A 26,478-nucleotide genomic window follows, 5' to 3' on the forward strand; every position below is an offset into this window, starting at 1 on the left:
CTTAGAAAAACTTTTGCCATTTGAGAAGAAAGCTGATGGATTCTCTTCAGAGACTGGGAAACCCTTCTGATGCACAGAAGAGCCTTCTTGAGCTATAGGATGGCAAACCCATATATTTGCCCAGGAATCTACATTACGCACCTCTATTATTTAAATCACATTTACTGCCAGGTGTAGTGAAGCACCTATAATGCCAATGACTCATTAGGCTGAGGCAGGGGGATTGAAAATTTGAGGACAGCCTCAGTAATTTAGTGAGGCTCTCAGCAATTTAGAGAGACCCTGATTCAAAAAATAAAAAGGATTAGGGATGTAGCTCTGTGGTAAAGTGCCCCTGAGTTCAATTCCTAGGAACAAAAACAAAAACACCCTCACATATATCATCTACAGGAACATTGAATTGTTTGTTTGAATGTGAAAATTAAATCTTATACTCCTTACTTTTGGAAAATACTACTCAAATGAGTAAACTGACTGTATATTTCCTAGTTTGACTTTAATAATGGAAATCCAAAGTACTGAACTGAACATTGTAAACATATTACTAAGGACTAGAGCACTTATGTCATGGCTGTACCTTACCATGCTTCATTTTTATCTAAACATAGATTTCCCTTCTTACTCTTAATCCATTTAATTTTCTTCTAATAGATTCCTATGAGAAGCAACAACCACATGGCTGTGGTCGAAAAAAATTACTATCTTCCAGTATAATTCCTCCACTAGAGATAACAGTGACAGAGGCCCAAAGGAGACTCCTATGGTTAGTATCACCATGAAGATGTGTTGTTGATAATATAAATTCTCACAATAATTCTGTGAGGTATTAAACATGACTATTGTTCCATGTTCAGAAGAGGAGACTGAGACCAAGAGAAGTTCACATGATGGCTTGTCCACAGTCATAACAATTATAAAGTGGCAGAGCAAGCACTCCATGGCAGTTCTGACTCCAGACGCCGTTCTTTCCACTGTGTCACAGCTGTTGAGTATAGGATAGAGTTGCCCTCGTAATTTTTTCCAGGAGTTGGCTTAGAACAGTGTTTGTGCTCTGCTGTTTCTGAAGGCAAAGTAAGTGCAGTAATTGCTTCCATTCTGCTTTGTCTTGGTTCATTCTAGATTTCTCATTACCATAATCATATTAGAAAGAAAGTAAAACACTGAGATGCAAGAAGGGACAAATCATATAGTGAGTCACAAGATAGGACATTTCCCCCCTTTTGGACAGCACAAGTTGTTAAAAATGAAAAATATGATTGTCTATCAATTTAGTTCAAGTTTGGGAATCTGGTGCTGCCAATACATCTTTCTCCCTGGGCATAATTTATACTCGAGGCAGATTCCTTTATTTATGTCCCCTGTTAATCAGGACTTGTCATTTTCTGGCTGTTAATTACCCCCCTGCTTTAATGCTGATTCAGAGCATTTTCAGACCTTATCTTGTGCCTTCAACAAGAAGTTAGCACTGTTCCCCAGTGAAGAATAAAAACTTAGGAATAAGATTTTGAGACAAATTGATTATCTTAGTGTCAAGGATATATTCCAGGACCCCCAGTGGATTCCTGAAAACATGGATAGTACTGAACCTGCATATATTGTTTTTCCTATGTGCCCCAAAGCATGGCCATATATGTCAGAGTTAATCTATCTTTCCATATTTCATGCTGTAGTGCCTCCTTTGTTTGTATAACGACTATTGTGTTTTGGGGTCATTATTAAGTAAACTAGGGGCCACTTGGAACCAATAACAAAATCCCGAGACAGTTAATCTGATAACTGAGATGGCTGCTAAATGACTATCAGGTGCGTGGTGCATACAGCACATGGATGTTTGGGACACAAGGATGATTTTGTGGGACAGCATGAGATCTTCCTATGCTACTGAGAATGGCATGCAGTTTAAAACTTATGCTGGGAAGGTAGTCAGTGGTAGAGCACATGCTTAGCATGTGAAAAGCCCTAGGTGCAGCCCCCAGCACCTAAAAATTTTTTTAATTATTTATTTTTGGAATTTTCCATTTAATATTTTTGTATCATGGCTGCCCACAAGTAACTGAAATCTTGGAAAGTGGAAATGTGGATAAGAAGGGAACTACTGTAGTTCAAATAGAAATTTGAGAATAAAATCCCAAACAAACATATAAGTATGGGGAAAACAATACAGCTTTTAAAGCTTATGGCAATTTTTAAGAAACTATCAGGTACTTGGAACTAGAACTGAAATGTCAGTGAAATAAAACGTTTACATTTGAGACTATTTCTTTAGGTATTACCACAAAAATCTGGAAGATCTGGGCCTTGAATTTATCTTTCCAGACACTAGTAATTCTCTGGTCCTTGTGGGAAAAGTACCACTCTGTTTTGTGGAAAGAGAAGCCAATGAACTTCGAAGAGGAAGATCTACTGTGACCAAGAGTATTGTGGAGGTGAGACAGCTTCCAGTGTTGAGGAGACTGCTGAGTGAAACCTCAAATTTTGTGGAGAATCTCTATATTTTTCGGTATTTTAACATGCATTTACTGAGTTTGCTAGCAGTTTGCAAGGTGCTAGAAATTCAAAGGTGCATTAGCTCAAAGTGAGGAGGAAGATTTAGATAATTATAGTACAATGAAATTTGGCTAGTAGAGATTTGTTCAAAAAGTGTTATGGAAGTACAAAATGATTACTGTGCCCAGGGAGGGGAGGTGAAGGAAATTGCCACAAAAAGTCTGTTTTGTTTTCTTTCCTCCCTCTTTCTTCCTTCCTTCCTTCCTTCTTTTTCTTTCTTTCTGTTTTGTTTTTTTTTTTAAACAATGGATTGAACCCAGAGGAGCTTAACCATTGAGCCACATCTCTAGCCCTTTGTTGTTTTTTATTTGGGACAGAGACTCGCTAAGTTACTTAGGGCCTTGCTGAATTGCTGAGGCTGACCTCAAACTTGTGATCCTCCTGCTTCAGCCTTCTGAGTCACTGGAATTATAGGTATTTGCTACCACACCTGGCAAAATACAGTTTTCTTAAGAAAGGTTTTGTAGAAAGGTAGAATCTTCCAGATACAGAAGAGGAGAGAAAAGCATTCTTGACAGAGAACCAATGTCAAGAGACTTAAAACAGATCTATATGGGGGGAACTATTAATAGATATAGCTCCAATTAAGATATATATGGGGGAGTGTTAGGAGTAGATGAAGGTAGGTAGGTTACCAAGATGAATCATAAAGGAATTTAGCTTTTTATATGGGTACTTGTGTTTCATCCTCTGGTCAGCCGATGAGGAATTTTAAGCAGTAGAGTTAAATACATTTGAACCAGGCACAGTGGCACACATCTTTAATGCCTGCTGCTTGTGAAACGAGGCACCAGGATCACGAGTTCAAGGCCAGCTTGAGCAATTTAGCAAGACTCTTTCAAAATAAAAAGGGCCAGGAATGTAGCTCAGTAATAGAGCACTTGCATAATGTGTGTGAGACCTTTCCAATACTGCAGAGAAAAAAAAAAAAAAAAGATATATTTGAGGTGGGCATGGTGGCATATACCTGTAATCCTAGTGGCGTGGAAGGTTTAGACAAGAGGATTGTGAGTTCAAAGCCAGCCTCAGCAAAAAGCAAGGCGTTAAGCAACTCAGTGAGACCCTGTCTCTAAATATAAAATAGGACTGAGGATGTGGTTCAGTGGTCAAGTGCCCCTGATTTCAATCCCCAGTACCAAAAAAAAGATACATTTGAGATTGTATTTTTAAATATGGTTACTGTATTTATATGTTTTAGCAGAGGTTCAGAAGCCACAGCTGGAATGTGGCCCTGGAGGTGTTAGGAAGGACCATTACTTCTTACTTTATTTCATTTTTTACAACAAATATAATTTATTTTGTTTTGTTGCTTCCCCAGCCATCTTGTTTTCCATTATAGCTTTCCCTTTTTTCTCTACTGATTTAGAAGTTATATACTCCATTTATATCCTTTTAGAGACTAGTCTTGAATTTTTACATGCATAGTTAGCAAAGTTTAAAGGTAATTTTTTTCTCTGTCCTCTTCCTAAACTGTATATAAACATTCCCTTTATCTTCCATCATTCCCTTCTCATCTTCCATGTTTTTGTTTAATATTTTATTTCCACCTTGTTTTTTTAAGACTTCAATGATCATGAATTCTATAACACTGACATTAACCAAAATATTTATCAGAGTCTTTGTTTGCTGTTGCTTCCTATATCCTACTTGTTCCTTCTGGGTGGTTTTCTTTTTACCAAAATAAATCTTTTAAAAGTTATTTTGTTAAGAATCCATGAATTATAAGCTGTCTTTGAAAATTCTTTATTTTGCTTTCATACTTGCGAGATTGCCTAGCTGAAAACATCACCATTTATCCTTTAATATTTTGGAAATATTCCACTACTTTTGATTTTCTTTTTTTTTTTTTTTTGCCATTGAAGTTCAGTCAGTCCAATTATCACTACTCTGTGGGTAATCTGATTTCCCCCTGGTTGCTTCTTAGATTTTCTTTTATGTGGTGCTGAGGATCGAACCCAGTTTCTCATGTGTGCTAGGCGAGCGCTCTACCACTGAGCCACAACCCCAGCCCCGCTTTTGGATTTCTATATTTGTCTTTGGTGTTCTGCAGTTTCATTATCATGTATTAGTATAGATTTGTTTTCATTTCTTTCTTGAGATTCATCTGCTTCTTCAGAGTGGAAAGTGTACATCATTGTTGCTTCCAATATTGCTGCTCCGCACCCCTTGCCCCTACTCCTGTAAGAAATCTGCTGGATCTTATCCATATAGTCTCCATGTTTCAGACTCTTTCACATTTCCCATTGCTTTATCTCTAGTACATTCTGGGAAATTTCCTTGTATGTCTTCCAGTGAACTAAAGTCTGTCTTCATTTGCTTTTTAATTATATATTTATACAAGTCTTTTTACTTCAACTACTATTTTTTTTTTTATTTCCAGAAGTTTTGTTTGGTTCTTTTTTCAAATCTGCTTGTTATTTTTTTCCTTATGATTTTCTATTCCTTTTTCTCTAGCACTTTCTATTTGGAGCACAGGCAAATCAGTCCATTTGCCTAGTAATCTGAGTGACTTCACTGATCTCTAAAATAAAAAGTAGAAGATAGATTTAGTGGCTAAATTCTGTGATAGGTTGATCTGGAGGAGATCTGAGGCAGAGAGAGCCGTTGAGGGGCATTTGCACTTGGTCAAATAGGAGATGATGAGGATTTGACTAAGTCAGCCAATGGAAAGGAGGGACATATTTGAGAAACCTAATTTGGTAGGTAGAATCAATAAGACCTGGTGATGAAGGAGAAAACATATTACCAGGGATTCCAAGGGTTCTAACCTGAGGACAGAAGGATGGAGGTGTCATTAACAGACACAGGAATAGAGAAGGGAAGCACATCTGGCCAGGAGTTGGATTATGATCTTGGTGTGGACACACTGAATGTAACTTCAGGGGACACCCAGCAGGTTGGCTGACCTACAGAGCTAGCACTTGGAAGAGAAATCTGGGCTGTAGTCAAGAGCTTGTACATTTTGGCAATATCAGAGACTGGAGAAGGGTCTAGAGAAAGGAAGTGATTGTCCAGGGAGAACTGGAAGAGCAAAAAATGGAGAGAGCAAAAGGAACACCAGCATCACAGTGTGTATGTTTGGCAAGGGTCTGGAAAGTGATTGCTGAAAAGAGATGGATGAAAATGTCTAAGGAAGGAAGAAATCCAGAAAAAGTAACATTGCCAAAATGAAGAGAAGTTGTAAGCAAGAAGAGACGATAACTGGCTATAAAACAAAGCCTGAGAAGTTGGGTTTAGCTGTCTTGAGGACAGTGGTCATCTTGTAGAATCCCCTCTTGAGGATGAAGTGGGGCAGAAGACAGAATGGGGGACAGGAGTGAACAAAAGGAAAGGAATGAGGCAGGTAGACTATTCTTCCTTCAGCTTTGGCTAGACAGACGAAGAGAGATGTGGGACAACTAACCGTTAGGAAGGGTCAAGAAGTGGAGGGCAGGACAGAGGGCTGAGGAAGGAGTTTTGTTTAAGATGGGAGAGACACAAGTGTGATTAGGCTACAGGTGAGAGGACGTACAAGAGCAAGAGGCAATTTGTGGACTACCTGGATCCTACCCTTCCCACAGTTGCCTTTTGATCTGGCAAACTTTGCTTTGCTCTCAGCAGACCTCTTTTCTCCACAGAGCTCATTTCCAAATTGTCTTAAATCCAAAAGATAGGATCTGTTAGAATCTTGTATTGTAATTCAACCCCTAAAAATGTAACTGGAAAATTATAATAAAAACTTTTCCTAGAGCGACTTCAAAGACTACTTTTACAGAGTTTACTTCAAATTGAAACAAAGCTTACAGTTTCAGATAATCAAGATTTTCTGAAATCTGATCAGACTGATCAAGAGAGATTTTGTTGATTCTGGAAGAAGCTGGAACAGTTTGGTGTTTTGAGGTGGTAACTCTTTGAATCCTAGCAGTTGAAAGAAAATTTAATACATCCTTCTATAACGCTCTGTATTCCAGTCTGCTGAATGAGCTTTTAAACATTATTTAAATTATACAGTATTACTTGAACCATTGAAATGGGAAATAAGCTGAGAATTAGACCCTTCTTCCCCTCATCAGACTTACAAATTGATGTTTTACAGACTCAGATATACATACACAAAAGAGAACAGTAAAGAAATTAGGTTTGATTTCCATCCATACCAAGCTTTGTTAGTAAATTGGTGTTTCATCTTTCTATTTAGGTTTGTTTGGGAAAATATGTGGTTCATATATAGTATTTATCACATGGCTCTTGGTAACAGTGCTCATTTATAAATTTGGCCAACTAGAATATATAGGAAAGAGAGAAGAGAGTGTTCTGAGTTTGATTTAAAAAGAAAATCACCCTGTTGTAATCTTAGGAAGTTGATTTTTACATTGTCATTTCCATGAGTAAAGAAATCTAGTTTTCTTATAAAGAAATCATTAAATGTGCTGAATCTCCCAACAATTTTCTTTCCTCGAGAGGTTAAACAAATTAGTACCATTAAATAATGCTGGGTTTGAATTTCTTTAAAGTTCTTTTATAGTATCTATGGATACTTAACTGTTGAAAAGGTCACCCCAGGGGCAGAGATATCCAGGAGAGGAGAAACTTCTTTAGAAAAAGAGCTTGTTGACATGAAGGGAATTGTTCCCAAAAAAGACTGCGGGAAGTAAATTTATTTCTGCTTGTAATATCTAAACAAGTGACAGTGCACAGTGTGTTGATGATTTTTGTGTATTTATTCTCATCTTGTGTGTAACATTACACTTGTTCTGGCCAAGATTACACATACAAATAGACAGTCTTACAACAAAATAAATCTGTACCTAAGTGCTGTATTGCTGGAACTCTCTTCTTCAGGAGGCATATCTTAAAGGAGAAAATTGGGATAACCTGTAAATACTGAAGGGCTTGTACAATATAACAGTGGACTAATGCCTGGTTTCCTTTTTTGATTTGTAGGAATTTGTTCAAGAACAAGTGGAGGTAAGTTTTTCTCTCGAGGTTTCACACAGAGTGCCACACATAAAAGGCTTCATTGTCTCATTTCCTTCTCATGTAATAACATAGCTGCGGGCTGGGGATGTGGCTCAAGAGGTAGCATGCTCGCCTGGCATGCGTGCAGCCCGGGTTCTATCCTCAGCACCACATACAAACAAAGATGTTGTGTCCGCCGAAAACTAAAAAAAAAAAAATAAATATTAAAAATTCTCTTTCTCTCTCTCTCTCTTAAAAAAAAAAAAAAATAGCTGCTCCAGGCCACAGGAAGCATCCAGGGGACTTTGCCACTGACCATCCAGAAGGTGTTGGCCTCCCAAGCCTGCCATGGTAAGAGCCTCAGCAGCCAGCTGTGGAATCATCTAGGTGCTGAGCACTGGCCTCAGTGCGGTGACTGAGAAAGAAGCAGATGAATGTTTCTGCTTCTCCCCAGAGAGTATGATTTAGATTTTAAAAAGAAAGAAAAACTGAGTACACAAAAGCAAAGCCTAAAAAATTTTACAAAGTGTGATGCCAACACTGACTTTCGTGAGCAGAGGAGTGACTTCTTTTAAATTAATGCACTACAATTATGCATAACAGTGGGATTTGTTGTTACATATTTGCACATGTGCTGGAGGAGTGACTGTTAGAGGAGGTGCAAATGGAGCTGAGTTTTGAATGAGCAGAGGGTGATGGATTCCGTTCATCTCCTGGAAGGGGGAGTTTACCACAGGGAGAGGAAGCAGGCTGTGCAAAGAACACCAAGAAATTGGGTTGGTAAGAGAGAGCAGAAGCCTAGGACACAGCAACCCCTTTAGACTTGATACAGAAGGCATTAGAGGCACATTAGATGGTTCTTCAGTCAAAGATAATGAAATGTGGAATGGTATTGGAGATACTTACTTTAGGGATCAAGACAGTTACAGAATCTCCTGTGACTATCATTTGACCGCAGTGAAGTCTCCAATCCACTGACCCTTTTATCCCTGTCCATCAGTCTTCTCTCTTCACCTCCTGTGATCCATCATTAATCTACCTCCTATAAATATCCTCGAGTCTTTTGCTCCTTTATCTTATCCTTATTCCTCATAGCTACTCGATAATCAAATATCATTATTGCTATCTTCAAAACGTAACCTAAATCTGTCTCATTTGATCTGACTTCACTGTCCCCCCTTCACTCCCTCATTATTGCCCCTATTTGGGGTGGTATGTACAAGGGACTGAACCCAGAGGCACTCTACCACTGAGCTACTTCCCCAGCCGTTTTTGAGACAGGATTTTGCTAAGTTGCCCAGGCTGGCCTTGAACTTGTCATCCTCCCTTGTCTCTAGGATCACAGGCATATACCACTTTTCAATGCTCTTGGTTCTCCACATCCAACTCTGGCTCTGCTTCAAGCTATTAATGCCCAGAGGAATCTTTTCAAAGCATCCCTCTAAGTATGCCATTCTTCTAACTAAAATATGATAATGACTACCCATTGCTCTTAGTATAAATATTTTATTCTTTACTAAGGGTTTTCATAATCTGACCCCTGTCTACCTATTTAGTATCATCTCACATCACTGGGCTCCCCCTTGATCTTTACATTTCAGCCTGTTCCTTTGATTTTGTTCTTCCTGTGTGCTAAACTCCTGTCAGTCTCAAGGCCTTTGCACTTGCCTTTCCTCTGCCTGGAACCTCTTCTGCCCCTTCTTCAATCAGTTGTCTTTCTTAGTCCAAGGTCTCAGTTTAAATATCATTTTGACAAGGCAGCCTTCCCTGACTTCCTAAACTAGATTTGGTCTTCCTGTTATATACTCATATTCTATATTTTATAGTACTTAAATTATTGTGTAATTATTAATTTAATGTTCTTTCATGTATTGACCATAAACTGCCCAAAAAGACTCCTAATGCATGGTATATACTTAATAAATTTTGGGGTGGGGGCAGGGCACCAGGGATTGAACTCAGGGGCATTGGACCACTGAGCCACATCCCCAGCCCTATTTTGTATTTTATTTAGAGACAGGGTCTCATTGAGTTGCTAAGCACCTCACCATTGCTGAGGCTGGCTTTGAACTCACAATCCTCCTATTTTAGCCTCCCAAGCCACTGGGATTACAGGCATGTACCACCGCACCCAGCTTAATAAATATTTTTGACATTGAATTAATATAGGAACAAATGATGGATTCTAATAATATGAGGGTTTATATTAGGAAGATTATTACAGAAATTAGAAAAAAGGAACAAATAAAACTGGGCATTGAAAGAAAACAATCAGAGATGGCTGTTGGATAACCCTTGTACACAAGGTAACTTCAACTCCACAAATTCATAAGTAGGCAAAAATACTTCTTTTAGAAAAACCCTGAAAACAAAATCCTACAAGGTAAGAAATACCTCCTATAGGAATTAGACGAACACTCCATAAGGAAAAGCTGACGGACAGGTCAGTCAGTCAGTCCTGAAGCCGTAAAGTTTCATCCCTGGCGGTTAGTGCCAATTCCAAGCAGTATGAAAGCCACATTAAAGAAGTCTAAGAAATGTTACTTTTTACAGATATTTGGCTCTGACCCAGGGTCAACATTGGTTTCCATGTACATTGTAACCTTCTGGTTTCCTTTTTGTTTAGGGGCCATCAAATTTAATGACAGCCTGAGCCTAGAAGAGAGCTATCGACTTATTGAAGCTCTGTCATGGTGCCAGCTGCCATTCCAGTGTGCTCACGGGAGACCTTCTATGCTGCCACTAGCTGACCTAGACCACTTGGAGCAGGAGAAACAGGTACACTAATGATTAGGAGGAGCAGGAAGGAGCAGTTTGTCTTTATTTTCCAGGTCCTGCTATCCAAGTGCAATCAGTTTTAATCCTTTCCAGAATGTGAGAGCTTGGAAAAACAAGCATTGGAGGTTTCATTTAAAGCCTTGCTCATTTCATCTTCCAGCTCAAATTCAAAATGGAACTTAGACTAAACTGTTAGATTATCTACATGATGGCTTTGTATTTTTAAGCTTAACTTCTATATAGATTTGTGTATCTTGAAATATGTTACCTAATGGCTCTGGGTTTGATAAGATGCAGAGGTTCTTCTTGGAGGTAGAGAAGGTTGGTAGAAATACAGAAAGTTCACTATTGGTAGAATATAGCCGCAACATCCAATTTCTTGATAGTATGTGCTAGAAATGGTGACCTGTGACTGTGGCTAGCCACTTCCAATGATGTCTTTTTTTTTTTTAATTTTTTTTTTTAGATGTGTAGACCTTTATTTTATTCATTTACTTATATGTGGTGCTGGGAATCAAACCCAGTGCCTCACACATGCTAGGCAAGCGTTCTACCACTGAGCCACAGCCTCAGCCCCAGCCCCTCCAATGATATCTTGAGTTGTGGCTGAGGATCATTATCAGGCTGGGAACGAGGCTTTAGGAGATCTCTACATTGCTGTGACCCTGGCTACCTAGCAGCCATGGAAAATGATGTGGATAATGCAATCAAGGCACAGAGTGGCATAAATTAAGAACATTTTCTATCCCTATTATAATCTTCTTCCCCAGCACTGGGGATTGAATTCAGGGGAACTGAGCTATATTCCCAGCCCTGTTTTTTAAATTATTGTTTTTATTTTGGACAGAGTCTCAATAAGTTGCCAAAGCTGTCCTGAAACTTATGATCCTCCTACCTCAGCCCCTGGGATTACAGTTGTGCATCAGGGCACTTAGCTTTATTCTTGTTATAATCTTTTTTTAAATTATTTTTTTATTTTTTTAGTTGTTGATGGACACAACACCTTGCTTTGTTTATTTATTTTTATGTGGTGCCGAGGATCAAACCAAGTGCCTTACATGTGCAAGGCAAGTGCTCTACTGCTGAGCCACAACCCCAGCCCCACTTATTTATTTATTTATTTATTTTGGTGCTGAGGATCGAACCCAGGGCCTTGTGCATGCAAGGCAAGCATTCTACCAACTGAGCTCTATATCCCCAGCCTCTTATTATAATCTTAAATGAAAAATAGAACATGAGCAAATAGTTATGTCCATGTTGCTGCTTTCCAAAATCTTTTATTTTTCCTGCTAAAGGTTATAAAGGCTCTTCTTTTTTCCTGACTCAGCCAGTTGATTTTACTCTTTGTTTCATATAATAAAGAAAAATGAAAAAAAGTTTTGTCCCCATTGGTGAAGAGATAAGAATCTAGATTTAAAGTTTGCAGTCCCAATATCCTATGGAACTCTATAATCTTTGTCCAGAAACTAGAATTCTAAACAGATTTGAAGAACTGTAATTTTCAAATACTTTCATGCTATCAGACTTTTCATATTGCTAATTGGAATTATTCTTTGTTCCACAGGTTAAACCCAATCTTGCTAATCTTCGGAAAAGGGCTGAGGCGTGGCATCTCTTTGGAAAAGCAAAAGGCTGTGATGCAAGGCAAAGCCTGCAGTCTGTGTCTTCTTGTGAGCCCCCTTGAGTATGGACCTTTGGATCCATGAGGAACCCAAGGGCTTAAAGGATGCTAACTGCCTCTGAACAGAGAGCATGAGCCGTAGTTAGCAGTGCAGCCGTGGCTGAGTCCCCCTGGTGCCTGGAGAGGACCCTTACATCAGTCCTGTGGTGCAGGTGGGCCCTCTGGCTGAAGAGTCAGATGGAATCAAGCCTAAAAACAGTTCATTGATTTGCATCCAGACACAGTACTGTTTGTAACTTACTTAAGTGATGAAATTTAATGATTAATTATTTGACTGGTGAGTTAGCTTGTGTTTGAGAGGTGTGGTTTTTCTTTTTGTGTAATTTATTTTCAGTCTCCAAATATGCATTTATGAAATTGAGCTGATGCTAAACCCCTACAACTAGTCCTACTCGGCCTTCCTCCACTGCCCCCTGGTTTCTCCATTAGTCCCTCCTTTCCTTCAGTCTTCACTTCCCTTCGCTGCTTTTTAATATTCTAAATCAGAGATTTACAGTTTCTCTACTCTCAGTAAATCCCTTCCTGAAGTCATCCATCAGAACTATAGTCAAGGGCTGGGGTACTAGCTCAGGGGAAGGTGCTTGCTTAGCATGTGTAAGGCCCTGGTTTCAATCCCTAGTATGGCAAAACAGGCAAAAAAAAAAAAAAATGGAGCTTTTAATAAAATTATTTTATGGATTAAAAAACTATTAATAAAGAGAAACATGGACAAAGAATAGAGAAAAATTTGAAGTTCTGTTCCTGGCTTTTTGTTAGTTTTTTTTATTGCATTTTGAAAACTCAGAGAATGTTCATATTCTAAACCAGTAACATGGTAAAAATGCTATGAGCTTGTTTTTTAAAATATAATTTTTCTGTGCTTCATAAAGTGTTTCTTTATGTGAAAGCAATTGTTATATCAAATGCAGCATTTATTCTTTCAATCTTACATGACATAGTCCACACTTTTTTTCCTCAGGAGACAAGGGTTCTTTTGATCCCTTTTAAATTGTGTCTTGGTTTTATTATTATGCCTATCCAATGGCCTTATGATTTCACTTGGGACTAAGACTAATCTTTCTACAAATGCTTGTTATTCCACTCTTAAATTTGTATTTCCTCCACCCTTTCAGGTGACTTGATTTGTGGTTAATAGGACTCAACTAGTAAAAAAGCAAAAAACTAGCTGGTTAGAGTTTATTGCATCTGGGACACTGTACAATTAGTAAGATGTTGCAACAAGGATTTTCCCTTCAGTATTTCCTGAGCAGCCTGCTCAAATTGGCCTTTATATCAATGAAATAATTTTTCGCATTTTTTAATGCAGTAAACAAATGTGTGTTCATGGAAGAAAGTTTATTTTTCCAACAACACTAGGGTGAATCCTGGTAATGAAAGTATTGCCTTCATTGGCTTGGGCCTCAAGGCAGATGCAAGGAAGCTTTTATTCATTTTCAAGGGGATCCTTATAGAGTTATATAATTGGAAACCCTGAAGAATGGGCACCACTGTCTACAAATGGCCTTCATTGTACTGTATAAGAGGGGGTTTCATAATATTGGAACTATGACCTTAGAAAGGAGGGTATTTCGGAGGACTTGCAAGGCTGTAGGTCCAGAGGGGAGACATGGCCTTGAGCTTCAACCTCACTTACCAGAACGGTGTGAAGGCCACCTGTCCCAAGAATTTGAAAAATCTTTTTAGGTCAGAGCAATTTGTGAGATTGAAAAACTGTTACCTCTTATTATTTTGTTGGGGGGGTGGGTACCGGGGATTAAACTCAGAGGCACTCACCCACTGAGCCACATTCCCTATTTTGTATTTTATTTAGAGACAGGGTCTCACTGAGTTGTTTAGCGCCTCACTTTTGCTGAGGCTGGCTTTGAACCTGGAATCCTCCTGTCTCAGCCCGCCAAGCCACTGGGATTACAGACGTGCCCCACCGTGCCCAGCAATTACCTCTAATTAAGATTATGAGGGAGGCGTTCAGAAGGTTTTGCCGTATGTTTCTTAATAGTAGCAGAGGATTAGAAAAAGTTCTCTATAAATTATGTAACTAGTCTTCCTGGCTAGCCTGACTTGAGCAATATAAGAGATACCCTATTTTAATTTATAAACTCAGTAGCATGCATCAGCATAAAAATAGCCTATTAACTAAAAATATCTAATTATTTATTTTATATTAGGATTAGAACCCAGGGCCTCACACCTGTAGGCAAACACTCTACTACCAATTCACATCCTCAGCCCTTTTTATTTGTTAAAACAGGGTCTCAGTAAGTTACTGCGGCTGACCTTGAACTTGGGATCATCCTGCCTGGGATTTTAGGGCACCACCATTCCAATAAATTATTTTTATTGCCTGTTGGGTTTTATTTTTTTCTATTTTGTTTTAACTCAAATGCCAAAGGAACAGAGATGCATTAAATTTTCTAACACATGATAGTAACTATGGTACTTAAGGTTTATAAAATAACTTTTCATATACTTAATCTCATTTGAATTTATTGATAACCTTTGAGATAAGGTGGTATTATTCTTTCCATTTTATAGACGGGGATTTGTCTAAGATCACACAGCTAGTAAATGAGAAAGCCAAAAGAGGCATCCCAGTTTTCTGACCTTAGTAACAATAAGAACAATAGTTAGCATTTACTGGGACTTGCATACTTAGTGCTTTGTATACACTACTTTTTTTCTTTTCTTTTTTTGTGTATGTAGTGCTGGGAGTTGAACCCAGGGCCCCAGGCACACTGTGTGTGCTACTAATGAGCTACACCCCCAGCCCTGCATACACTATTTCTAATGCTTACCACAGTCCTCTTGAAGACTATTCTCCCATTTTTATAGCAAAATTCGGAGGCTCAAAGACATTGACCAGTTTGCTAAGGACTTAGCTAAGTAAAAAAGCCAAAGTGCAGACCCAGGCCTGTGTGACTTCAAATTACAAACTCCTACCCATTATTACCCCATGGTGTCCCCATGCAATGGGGTTATGGCTCAGCGTTAGAGCGCTCGCCTCACACCTGCAAGGCCCTGGGTTCGATCCTCAGCACCACAAGTAAATAAATAAAATAATTTGTTAAAAAAAGAATTCATTAGGTCTGGGGTTGTAGCTCACTGGTAGAGCGCTTGCTCTACTGGATTCAATCCTTAACACCACATAAAAATAGGTAAATAAAATAAAGGTATTGTGTCCATCTACAACTAAAAATTTAAAAAAAAAAGAATTCATTAATTTGTCGACTTAGTGGTTTGACTTTAGATTATATTCTGGTTGGTAGAGGCATTAGTAACATCAGAGTAAAACTTGAGAGAAGAGGTGTGAAATGTGGCCATTATTGAAAGTTCCTTTTTCAGTAATGTTCATCAAAATTTATTGAGAAATAAAGGTGCATATGGCTGTCTTTGCCTTCAGGAGTCTTAGCTTTAGTCAGAGAGAGAAGGAAATTCAGGATGGAATATGGTGACTTCCTCCAGATTTAGGTATCACAGCTAGCTCTTTGTTATTGGGACAGAAGACTGTAGCTGGCTGCAGGAGCTAGTATCAGAACCCTTTAAAGGAGGCTAGAATGTGGAGAATGGGAGGGACTCAGGCAAGGACAGAACTGAGCTCAGGTCTGGAGCTCAAGGAGCAGCAAGAGTGGAGAGGCTCTAGCAAGTGGGCATCACTTGACAAAATCAAGGCAAACAAAAAGGGCAGAGCCGGAGGGAGCCCAAGTTCAAGTTCTAGAGATATATGCCAGTTGAGGAAGCCAAACCAAGAAGAGCAGATGTGGTTGGGCAGCCCCTAGAGAGCCCAGAACAGTGCAACAAAACTTCCAGTGCCGGCCATGCTCAACTCACTGAATAGAGGAAGAGCAGTTTCTGGCACAAAGAACCATATTCTCACTGCCTGCTTTCCACCTGAAGTGCCACCCATCTCATCAAACACTTAACCAATGCAGGCTCATAGAGAGAACTCATGGGCATGTTTGCCACCATATTTCATGCCTATTTTCACCCTTTTTGGCAGATTTGCTCATCAATAGTGAGATAGCAAAGAGGTGGAGCTAGAGAGGAAAAGAAGGAAGTCTGAGAAAATCAAATGCACATAATCTGCACCTTACCCTTCTTTCCTTCTATCCCTCTTTTTATTCATTGGTTCATCATTTAGCAAGCAAGTAGTAAGTCACTTCAAAGTGTATTGCTTCAGAAGTCATAGGGCATTTAAAGAAGAGGTTACAAGGAGCTGCAATTGTAGCTCAGTGGTAAGAGTGCTTGCCTAGCATGTGTGAGGCACTGGGTTCGATTCTCAGCACCACATACAAATAAATGAACAAAATAAAGGTCCATCAATGTCTAAAAAATATTAAATGGAGAAAAAAAAAGAGGTTATGATTTAGGGTTTTTCTAACCTTTTTGTTTCTTTTTTTTTTTTTTTTAAAGAGAGAGAATTTTTAATATTTACTTTTTAGTTTTCAGCGGACACAACATCTTTGTATGCGGTGCTGAGGATTGAACCCGGGCCGCACGCATGCCAGGCGAGCGCGCTACCGCCTGAGCCACATCCCCAGCCCCTTTCTAACCTTCTTGATCCAATGCCCATTTGTTACAGTGTACTCAGTCTTATCCAGAGACCTCTCCTGAAGTTCAGGTGACCTAATCATCGATGTGGGATCTAAGTGTCTTACCTGTGAACAAACTGAGCCAGTGAGCTAGTGTGACTTGAGCAGCAATCTGAAGAAAGGAGACTTGGCCAGCCTTGCCTGACCTTGGCCTTGCAACATGCTGTTTACTACAAAGACAAGAAATGGCCAGTGATGCCCCTCCATCTCCTGCCCCCCCAAAACAATTTGGAGTTAGCTCTGATGTTCGGAAGATTGTTGTTAATCAACATTGCAGTAGCTTTCTTTTAATTGCAGAATAATATATATAAATTAGGAATTGTAGGAATCAAGTTTTTGTGTTTTCACCACTGAGTAGCTTCTTTCTTCTGTAGGCAGGTCTTAATTCTAAATGTAACATGCCTGGGGTGGTGGGGAGGGGGACGTGTCACCACCTAAAGGATCCTTCTCTTTAGCACAGTATTTAATAGCAACATCATACGGTTGCCATTTCAAGTGCAGCGAGGTTCAAAGGCTACCTTCCATTGTGTGAGTGATGTGCAGAGACTGAACACTCAGACTCTTTACTAAATGCTTAGCCATTGCACAATATCCTGGAACAGCAATTTGGCAAATGAAAGAATAAGGGCTGGGGATGTAGCTCAATGATAGAGTACTTGCCTACCGTGTGGAAGGCCCTGTGTTCAAATCCTCAGTACCACACACACACAAAAAAGAGAGAAGTAGGTCAGATAAAAAAACACTTCCAAATATCATATTCTTTTTTTTTTTTTTTTTTTTTTTTTGTCAGGGAGGTGTAGGTCTATAGAGGGAGTTTTTGCAAAGACCAGGTAGACAGTATGTGACCTTTACTATAATGGTCTTATACTATATGTGCTAAGCAGTTCCGATGTACTGAGTTCCACATTTATAGTGTTACAGAGCCACTTAACAATGATGACCCATGTGACCAGTGGCTTTCATTAACCCAAAGACTGTCACAATGGATTGCTCTGAGAAATGGTTTTGAAGCACATTTCTGAAATGTACAATCCTATGGGTCCCGGCAATCTTTCTTTGAGGTATCACTTTACACTTAAGTTTTTCTTGGTAGAGTATTTTTCAAAGACTTCTCTTCTGAGGCTAAATTAGGAATTTCTATTCCTTATTCGAGTTCCAAGAACTGTGCCTTTCCTGCCCTCCGCCCAACTTGGAAGATAGAAACCGTGGGAAAGAGCGTCTTTACAAACTGCATTTAGTTATCTAACTTGGTTTATTTAGCATATTCAGGAAGACTTTTGCATCCATGGAACCCTATTTGTGTTCATTCTCTTCAAGGGTTTTTTCCCCTGGGTTCTGCAGGGTTGGGAGGAGGGCCAGGCCCAAGCTCTAGGTAGAGTTGATGTAGAAGGTTCAGATCGATTTTTCTCTTTCCAACATTTTCACCTCCTCAAATAGAAAAAGGGAGAAAGGGAAATAAGGAAACAAAGCGTTGTGGAAATTTATGTAATTGAGAGCATAAAGATCCGGAAGAATATGCATTCCTGCAGTTCTGTTCTAGGCACTGAAGAGTTGGCCAGATGAGACGGCTTCTAACCTTCATCCATCTCAGTCATGCCTGGGAAGGATGTTAGTGCTAATTTTAGACACTGAGACTAAGATGCACAAAGAAAAGTATCATAAAGCATTTTTGGAGCCAGGAACAGATTTAAATTCCTTGACTCATTGCTGCTCTTCCTCCAAACCACACAATTGTACCCAAGTGAATTGCCGTTAGAATTGGTGCCTTCAGAGGAGACAATTGCTCATAATTGGTAGCCATAAGCCACTTCACTGAGAAAGCGTGGGGTCTTAGATGCTTGAAAGAATAATTGACAGAGGCTTGAGTGAGTCAAACACTTCTGAGTCACACAGCTTTGGTCTTGTTTTTCCCTGTCAGGAAGATGAAACCCAAGGCAGAGCCTGTCTACCAGAGCAGAAGCCTTCCCCTCATAACCTACTTTCAACCAGTGTTGATCCAAGTGTGGTTATCAAACCACCTTTCCATATTTCTTAGGGGCGGATTCCTAGGCTCCCTCCCTCCACCCAATCACTGCCACAAGAGGTAGTCCTATTTCAGAATGACTAGTTCCTAAAGATGGCAGATTATCTGGATCACTCAGAGTGATGTCTTAATTTAAAACTATAAATCATATAATTTTCTTTTGTTTTAATGGAAGAAGGGTCATATTATGCATTTTGCCCTGCAGCTTGGTTCCTTCCACCCCAGCTTGTTTTTAACTTACAGAATATTAAAACAAACTTCCATACAAATCTATCCCCCCCCTTTTTTTTTCTTTTTTTAGTGCTGGGGATTGAACCCAGGGCCTTGTGCTTGTGAGAAGCACTCTACCAACTGAGCTATATCCCAGCCCCTCTAGCCCATCTTTAAAGGGTAACAACTCATCTGCCCACAGGGCCTAGACCAAGAGCATACACAAGCTAAGTGGGTTCAACAGGAAGTTTTCAATCCAGTGGAATCAGATGCTAATCCTGCAACTTAGGAATGTGGGTTAGGAGTTGCAAAATCTAAGTTTTCAAGAAAAGCACGAAATCTGAATTTTTTAAATGGGCAATCTCTAGATTGTTCAGTATTGGTAACTAATTAAAATTAAGTGCTAGGTGAACCATCCAAAATGCTTTCAGTGCTCTCAAGCCACCCTTTTGAAACCTCTATTGCTTGTATACATAATGTCCCACAGTGAAAATGTCATACTTATTTAACATTTCTTCTATTGTTGAACATTTAGCCATGACATTACATATGTGACACTGAACATTCTTGTGGGAGGTGCCACGCCATGTGACCAGCATTTTCCTTCCCTGATTGGTTGAGGCTTTATCGGTCACTTCCCATGATCAGGACACACAGAAGTGGCCCTAGATAGCAACCCGGATCTTGGAAGTCGTAAAATGTCGCAAAATGTGTCTTCATGTGAAGGCCTGCCTTCTTATAGCTCCAGGGGTCAAATTACCTTACCTGTCCTTGTAACCTGCCCCCTTTGACCTTTTTTTGGATGGAAAAAAATGAGAGTCCCCCAATAAAAGCCCACTCCCAAACGTGCTAGCTCCCTCTCGCCAGCCTCTTGTGATATTCCTTGCTCTCCCATTTGGGGGGTTTGAGGCCAAGGGCAGAGAAGCTGTCCCAGGGCTTGAATTAAAGGTAAATTGTGTGTCTGTGTTTTATTTGGTACCTTAGGAAATTCACTCAAGCAACCCTTAGTTGGCTGCCTGCGCTGGCCAGGGGCACATTCTTATCTTTGAGTGTTTGTACACACAATTCTAGAAGTGGAGGCTGCCTTTTAAAATGTTCTAATTTACGGTCCTAGTAACGGGACATTAAGAGGGTCCTTTTCTGGGAAGCTTTAAAGTAACTCCCAAGGTTCCCCAAAGATCAGATGCAGTAGGTCTGATAGGGAGCAAAATGGTGTATTTTTTTAAGCTCCCTGGTGATTCTGATAATCAGCAATCTTGGAACCACTGACTAGATTACTGAGGAGTTATTGGGGGCCAATTCCAGTGAATTATGAAAACTGTAAATACTTTCATTTGTACTTCTATGTTCAGACTTTCCCCTCTAACTACAGCCCTCTAAGATAACATGAAAATGGTTCTGCTGCTGCAATTTCAGTTCAGTTAGAGTTCAGGACAACAATCTTGGGAGCCTTCCAGTATCTTTTATTGGCATAGCCTAGGAAAAGGTGTGGGAGCCATTTCTGAGCAAAAATTTGTATCCCAGCAAGGTAGTCAGTGTTATGTTTAACACACCACTGAACCAGAAAGTTGAAATCCCTGAAACAGACACAGCTAGGCACTAAGAGGCTCCAAAATCAATAGGCAAAGCCCTGCTGCTCTTTTAAGACCTAAAAGGCAAGAGCCAGTCCTGGATGTGTGGCTTGTTCTGGGATGACTAAAAAGGCAGAAACAGGATCAAGTTTTTAAGGTTTACTCTGTCCACTTCCCCACTGCTAGGAGGATGCATTGTAGCAGCAGCATTGAGTCTCCTCTCCGCTGTGACCAAGCAGTTTCCGCTTAGAAGTGGTGGTCATAAGACATGGTCATCAGGATGGTAGAGCTCACTCATCAGGCGATAGATGTATGACGGTGCATTCCCACCAATGTTGGAGATAAACAGGGTAATGAGCTCAGGGGGAACGTAGTCAAACACAGGGCAGTGAACGCTGACCTTCTCCAGAATGTCCCCTGAAAGGCAATCACAACTGCTAAAGATAAAGCTGAGGCTCCTACTCTAAGAATTAAGTTGCATATGGAGCCTAGGCTCAATAATGCAGGCATGTAAATACCCAGGAAGGGAAGTTGTGGCAAAGTAAAACTGGAAGACAGGATTCCAGACCATAAATCTCTGCGCTTAAAACTGTCCAATTCAAATTGGAGAGTTTGAATTAAAATTCAAACTCGAGATTGCAACCTTCAAAATCTGTTCTCTCCACCCCACCACATTATGATTTGTACTCTCCCCGATGCTCACAAATTTCCAGCCATATGGCCATCTTTTTCCAGATGGGGTAGTATATTACCAATCTCAGGCTCCTGTACCAGTGCCTAGAAAACCCTTGCCCTGATCTTCACATGGCAGGTTCTATTCATTCAGTACCTGGTGGCAACGTGATCTCATGAAGACCCTTGCCCAATCTCGTTAGTACCTTAGCCACTTTCTAAGACATCACTTTTGTTTTCTTCCTAAAGTATCCCAGGACCTGACATTTCTTGTCTGTTGTTCACACAGAGTAAAAGCTCTGTGGAAACAGGGCCTTATTATTGTTATAGCTGCCGTGCCTCATGACGGTGCTCAATACACATATTTCTTAAAGAGTGGGTATTTAAATAAAAGGATGAAATTATTCAACTTCCAAAAATTAGGATACCACATATTGTGCTTTGTGTTTAGAGAGTGTTTTGGGCCAGCTTAACTGCTTAGGAGGCAGCAGGTTCATTGAGCAGAGAAAAAGACCCTGATATACCAGGGCATCCAGGCTATAGGTGAGTTTTACCAGTAGGAACATTCCAGAGCTTGCTCCTTTGGCAGTCAGTTCACCAAAATGACTCCCTACAGCAAATGAACACAGGTAAAGTTTCCTACGCAATTGTTGCCTGTATTTCAAATCATGTGCAAAGCCAAACCCAGTTAATGCTGAGTGCTCCAACCAACCATAGCCCCAAGAACTCAGCTAATACATACTAGTCTAAGAACAAATTAAAAGGACTAGCTCAGGTCCCTAAGCACTCAGCTGCTAAATATAAAGTCTTCACAAGTGTATAATAAAAAAACACACCTTGCCAGTACTCAATCCTACTAACCACCCCAACAATAAAAAGATCAAACACACGCACACACACACACACACACACACACACACACACACACACACCACTCTTCAGTACCTTCTGTGAAAGGCAGGACTTCTTCAGGAGCCACAAACTTGTGAAATGAATCTTCTTCATTGGGGAACTAGGAAGGAAAAAAAAAAATTTAAAAAGAGACCTAGCAATTCCACTCTTAATAAGTACCTAAGAGAAATGAAAATATATGCCCACACAGAAAACTTATATACAGATGCTTAAAGTAGCATTATTAAAAAAGCCAAAAGGAACCATCTCAAATGCCCATCCACAAATGAATGGATAAACTGTGGTGTACCCAATGGAATCTTTCCTTAAAAAGGAAATTCTGACATGTGTTACAACATGGATGAATCTTGAAAACATTCTGCTAAGTGAAAGAAGTCAGAAACAAAATGTCACATATTGTATGATTCCTTTGATATAAAAATATCCAAAATTGGCAAATCCATAGACAGAAAGCAGACTAGTGGTTAATAAAAGATGGGGAAAGAGGAGTAGGGAGCAATGACTTAATGGGTACAGGGTGTTTTTCTGGGATGACAAAAAGTTGTAAAGCTAGAGAATGGTAATTGCACAATGCTGTGAATGTACTAAATGCCACTAAATTGTACATTTTAAAATGGCTAATTGTATGCTATGTGAATTTTATCTCAATTAAAAAATACAGAGACATATAAATAGATTGTTTTCAATGCAAATAGCTTTTATCACTGACAAAATGGCTCTTTACTTAGCAACTGCTTGTATTCAGGCCATAAAGACAGGCCTTTATGACAATGAGGAATAGGACCAATTCTATGACCCTACTTTCAACCTGCTAGGCATTTTCAGAAATGATTGGGGCAATGGGGGGCTGCGTGGGGGGGGCGGGGGGTTTGTGTTAATTGTATGCACAGGGCCTTTCCTTAGTCCATATTGTCCTGACATTATAATTTTGACTTCTAAAACTGGCAGGATATAACTATCAATTGTGCTTTCTGGATCAAGACTTCTGTGGCTCTTTCTATCCTCTACTGGGTCTAATCCATTGAGTAGAATGAGTAGGTTGAAAGCCAAGTTCAAGTCTACACTCTGGCTTCCTTCTTTCTGTTGCCTACAAACTAGAGACATACCTGTGGGGAAAGCTTGAACATGGGTGCACAGACGATGAGTGGTGTGAAATGGTGCTTTGCTGCCAGTGCCAAAGTATGGGTTCCTGCCACAGCTCGCAGCGCACCATTAGCCAGGATGGTCTTTGTGCCAATGATCACCTTTGGGACAAGAAGAAAAATGTAAGCCATCTTGGGGGCCATTGGCCACCACAGGCTGAATGCTCAGGCCTCCATCTTGGCACCCTGAGAAATCACAGACCAGCAGGTGGAAAGTGAGCCTAGGCTTAGTACTATAAAGTTCTGGCTTTCCCAAGGAAAGAATGAATGGAGCATGGAGCAGGAAACCGCAATGCCTTCTGCTCTCTGCCCTGTCTTTTCTGGAATCTATCTGCCATACCTCTCGAGAAGCCAAGAGTCTTCTTTATTTACCATCTACTATTGCCAAGTTCTCTTGAGCCTAGGGCAGGAACCCTGTAGCCAATCCCTAACAGCTGACACTCCTAGCTTGATTCTACTTCTAGTTTTTCAATTCTTTAACCAAATTTAGATGCTACTCCAAGTGAAGAACAGTGATGCAGATAAAAAGGAAAGAAAATCAGTTAATAGATTTAAAATGCCTAAGTATATACTTTCAAAGGGTTAACTAGAATCTTTCTTCTCTTACCATAAATATTAAGAGAAGGAAAAAATATCAGTATTTTAAAAATATAATCCTCATGAATTCAACAGTAACTTGAAAGATACCAACCTTGTTGACTCTTGACATAACAGCAAAAATGGCAGCATCAGTCATGACAGTAGTCTCAATACCTGCTTTGGACAAATTGACAGCCATTTCATGACCCTGCAATAGAAGGGAAAGGCTGATGCTGTGAGAGAAAGAAACAATGAAAAAGAGCTCTCAGATGTACCTGGACCTGTGGAATGCTGTGCTATAGGCATATCCAGCAGCCAGTTTCCAAAAGATAACTCCCTTTTCTGCCTATGATGGGTATACTCTTATGAGCCGCAGGAAAGCTAATAAATATATATTACTCCATAGCAGCACTAGAGTAGCCACAAAACTGGAAATACAACTTGCTTGCATAATGGAGCACAGCTGCCACAACAGCTCCTGGCTCATTCTTTTACAACATCCTTCATCCTTACATATTTATCTTTTTGAAACCTATTATTTACTTAAGGATTGGGTGAGATCAGTCCAAGCACCCATCATCCCCAAAGTAAATTACCCTCTTTTGATTCCTAAAAGAACCAGTTTATCTCTTCTTGGACCCAATAGTGTCACCCAACTTTTTTAAACTATAGATTGAAAATATTCACCAGATGAACAACTTGAAAATTCTGTTAATGTTTTACTTCCACCCATCCTTCCTTTATTCCCTCGTTTTTCACTTTTCTTAGCAACTCTAACAGTCCCCCTACCTGGCAGAAAGGAGCACACTCTGCCACAATGACATGGAATTTCCTCTTTCGGGCAGCCTCTTTGAGGAAGGCCTCCACTGTTCTGGAGAAGCCAATGGTCATAATCACCTCATTGGAATGGATGTGCTCCAGAGCCTGGGCTGCAATGTTCTCCGTGGTGCCCTCTGCAAAAACATTTTTTTGTAAGGAAAATATGAAAACACTATGCCACATCACAGATATGACAACAGTATGACAAGGGATGTTTGCCCTTCACATAAACTGCCCACCTGGCAGAATCTAGTACCACAGGTTAATGGGCTTAAAATGAAATGTCACAATTTCTTAAAAGCTCCCCTCCTCTGGGATTTTCTACTTCCTAAAATCTTAGCCTGCATCCCTTTTCCAGCAGCATTCCTGCTCATCAACTTCCTCCCTGCCACAATGCTGGCTTTTACAACTGCTCTGAAGACAGTAAGCACAGGCGAGAAACAGCAATCTGGGGAACATGAAAGTGCTGACTGTGAGGTAAACAGCTCCTTCCTAAAAGAACTCTTTCTCCAAAAGGTGGCCACAACAACCTCTACCTGAGAGAGGGAAGCAAGAGAAAAATGGAGAAGGAATTTGGAAGCAGTAGTTTGGGCCACAGATAGAACCTAGTCTTTTTATCCTATGAGGAACTCTGTAATGAATATCTGTAGGTCTCCTGGATCTCAGAGACAAGGTATATATGTATGAAGAAAAAAAATATAAGAGAAAGTTTAGTAAGGGAGGGTGTAGCAAGTGTGGTTTTAGGAAGTTTATTTTCTTTGAAATGAAAATAAAGCCCTATCCTAATAGAGTCTTTGAGACAGAGGATTTGCAGCCTATAAAGGATTGGTCTGTCAGGAAAAGTAGGGAAGATTACTTTAGTCCTGCTGCCTATTCCACCCATTCCTAATCAAGGAACCAGAAGACGGGTCATCCTTCCCACCTCTGCTGATGAACGACTTCCAGGGGCTTGCTTCTGTTTTCTCATCCCTTGCGACCTGTTGGGTCCACCCAGTGTTCAGTCATCTTACCCAGCTCCACGAGCAGCTCATTAATCGCCTCAATTATGTTGGACTGCAGTTGGGCATAATGGACGCTGAAATCCTCGCTCAGACCTCCAGATGTCAAGAGTTTGTGCAGGGACTCCTGCTGATCGCTCTCGTCACTGCGTCCGTGCAGTCTACGGGGGCAACAAGACCCAAATGGGGAGGAGGAATAGTCAAGTAAGCAACAGGTGCTGCTCAGCAACAGTAGTTGCTCTAAGTGTTCAGAGAGCACATGCAAAAAGTGTCACTGCGTCCAACCCAGAGCCCAGGCCGTGAGCCTGACCTGCCATACTCCTCCCGGATGATCTTGAGCACTCTCCGCACCATGTTGCCCACGGTGGTCTCCGAGGGCTGCGCGGCCGTCATTCTCCGGCCCTCTCTGCGGATCAACTCCATCAGCTCCCCTACAGCCCGAGAGAGAGGGTGTGGGACAGAGCAGCTACAATGCTGCCTGGGTAACTTAGCCTAGGGATCGGGGACGTGAACGAGGCAGGTCTGCCTCACCTGCGTTACTCCAGCGGTGGTCCGTGATGATCCGGCGCAGCAGCCCCAGGGTCTCCCGAGCCATGTGCTCCGAGCTGCGCTGCCCACCACCCCGCTTTAGGGTCTCCACAAAGCTCTCGATCCTCTCGGACAACTCCGAGCCCTTCGCCGCGGCTCCCGGCATCTCGATGACAGGCGGAATCCACACCTGGAAGACCCAGGGTTGCACTTCCGGGGCGGGAAAGGTCAACTTCCGCTCCAAGAAGAAAACTTCGGTTTGAGAGAAGTAGGTACGCCCCTTTCATCTGCTTAGGCCAATCAGAGACGTGGAGCTCTGGTTGTTCGCTTTCCACGGTGCGCCTCGGCCGGAAGTGGCTTTTCTGAGGGCTCTGAAACTGAGCTGGGGTGACCGGTCCCGCCTGAAGAGGCGGTGTGGCTGGGGAAGGCTACTCTGCTGCTATGGTAACGGCAAGCCTCTACGCTGGCTCGCAGTGACCCGAAGCGCGCGGGAG

At 40.7% G+C, this 26,478-nt stretch overlaps 2 protein-coding genes across 5 annotated transcripts in view; one reads left to right on the forward strand and one right to left on the reverse strand.

The window, feature by feature from the left end:
- Positions 1 to 14,286, forward strand: part of Mlh3 (mutL homolog 3) — a 32,276-nt gene extending 17,990 nt beyond the window's left edge. For all 4 annotated transcript variants that reach the window (XM_027931730.2, XM_071607657.1, XM_071607656.1 and 1 more), the window contains 6 exons: positions 652 to 763; positions 2,267 to 2,426; positions 7,471 to 7,494; positions 7,758 to 7,836; positions 10,112 to 10,263; positions 11,828 to 14,286. In XM_027931730.2, coding sequence (XP_027787531.2) covers positions 652 to 763; positions 2,267 to 2,426; positions 7,471 to 7,494; positions 7,758 to 7,836; positions 10,112 to 10,263; positions 11,828 to 11,947 — 647 coding nt within the window. In that variant the 3' untranslated portion in view covers positions 11,948 to 14,286. The remainder of the gene's footprint in view (positions 1 to 651; positions 764 to 2,266; positions 2,427 to 7,470; positions 7,495 to 7,757; positions 7,837 to 10,111; positions 10,264 to 11,827) is intronic.
- A 5,919-nt stretch (positions 14,287 to 20,205) lies between these two features.
- Eif2b2 (eukaryotic translation initiation factor 2B subunit beta) lies at positions 20,206 to 26,204 on the reverse strand. Its single transcript, XM_027931630.2, has 8 exons — positions 25,988 to 26,204; positions 25,767 to 25,887; positions 25,469 to 25,617; positions 24,429 to 24,592; positions 23,752 to 23,847; positions 23,025 to 23,162; positions 21,952 to 22,018; positions 20,206 to 20,751 (listed from the first exon to the last, which is right to left on the reverse strand). Exons 1-8 carry the CDS (start codon positions 26,148 to 26,150, stop codon positions 20,594 to 20,596), a joined length of 1,056 nt encoding a protein of 351 aa, XP_027787431.1. The 5' UTR covers positions 26,151 to 26,204; the 3' UTR covers positions 20,206 to 20,593.
- Positions 26,205 to 26,478: the final 274 nt, after the last annotated feature.

This window comes from Marmota flaviventris, chromosome 2 (genome assembly GCF_047511675.1).
Source record: "Marmota flaviventris isolate mMarFla1 chromosome 2, mMarFla1.hap1, whole genome shotgun sequence".
Taxonomy (NCBI): Eukaryota; Metazoa; Chordata; class Mammalia; order Rodentia; family Sciuridae; genus Marmota; species Marmota flaviventris.

Coding starts and splice junctions, on each gene's coding strand:
- Eif2b2 (XM_027931630.2), bottom strand. CDS start 26,150: ATGCCGGGAGCCGCGGCGAAGGGCTCGGAGTTGTCCGAGAGGATCGAG. Junction 25,888..25,987: donor CCACCGCTGGAGTAACGCAG/GTGAGGCAGACC, acceptor CTCGGGCTGTAG/GGGAGCTGATGGAGTTGATC. Junction 25,618..25,766: donor ATCCGGGAGGAGTATGGCAG/GTCAGGCTCACG, acceptor TTGCCCCCGTAG/ACTGCACGGACGCAGTGACG.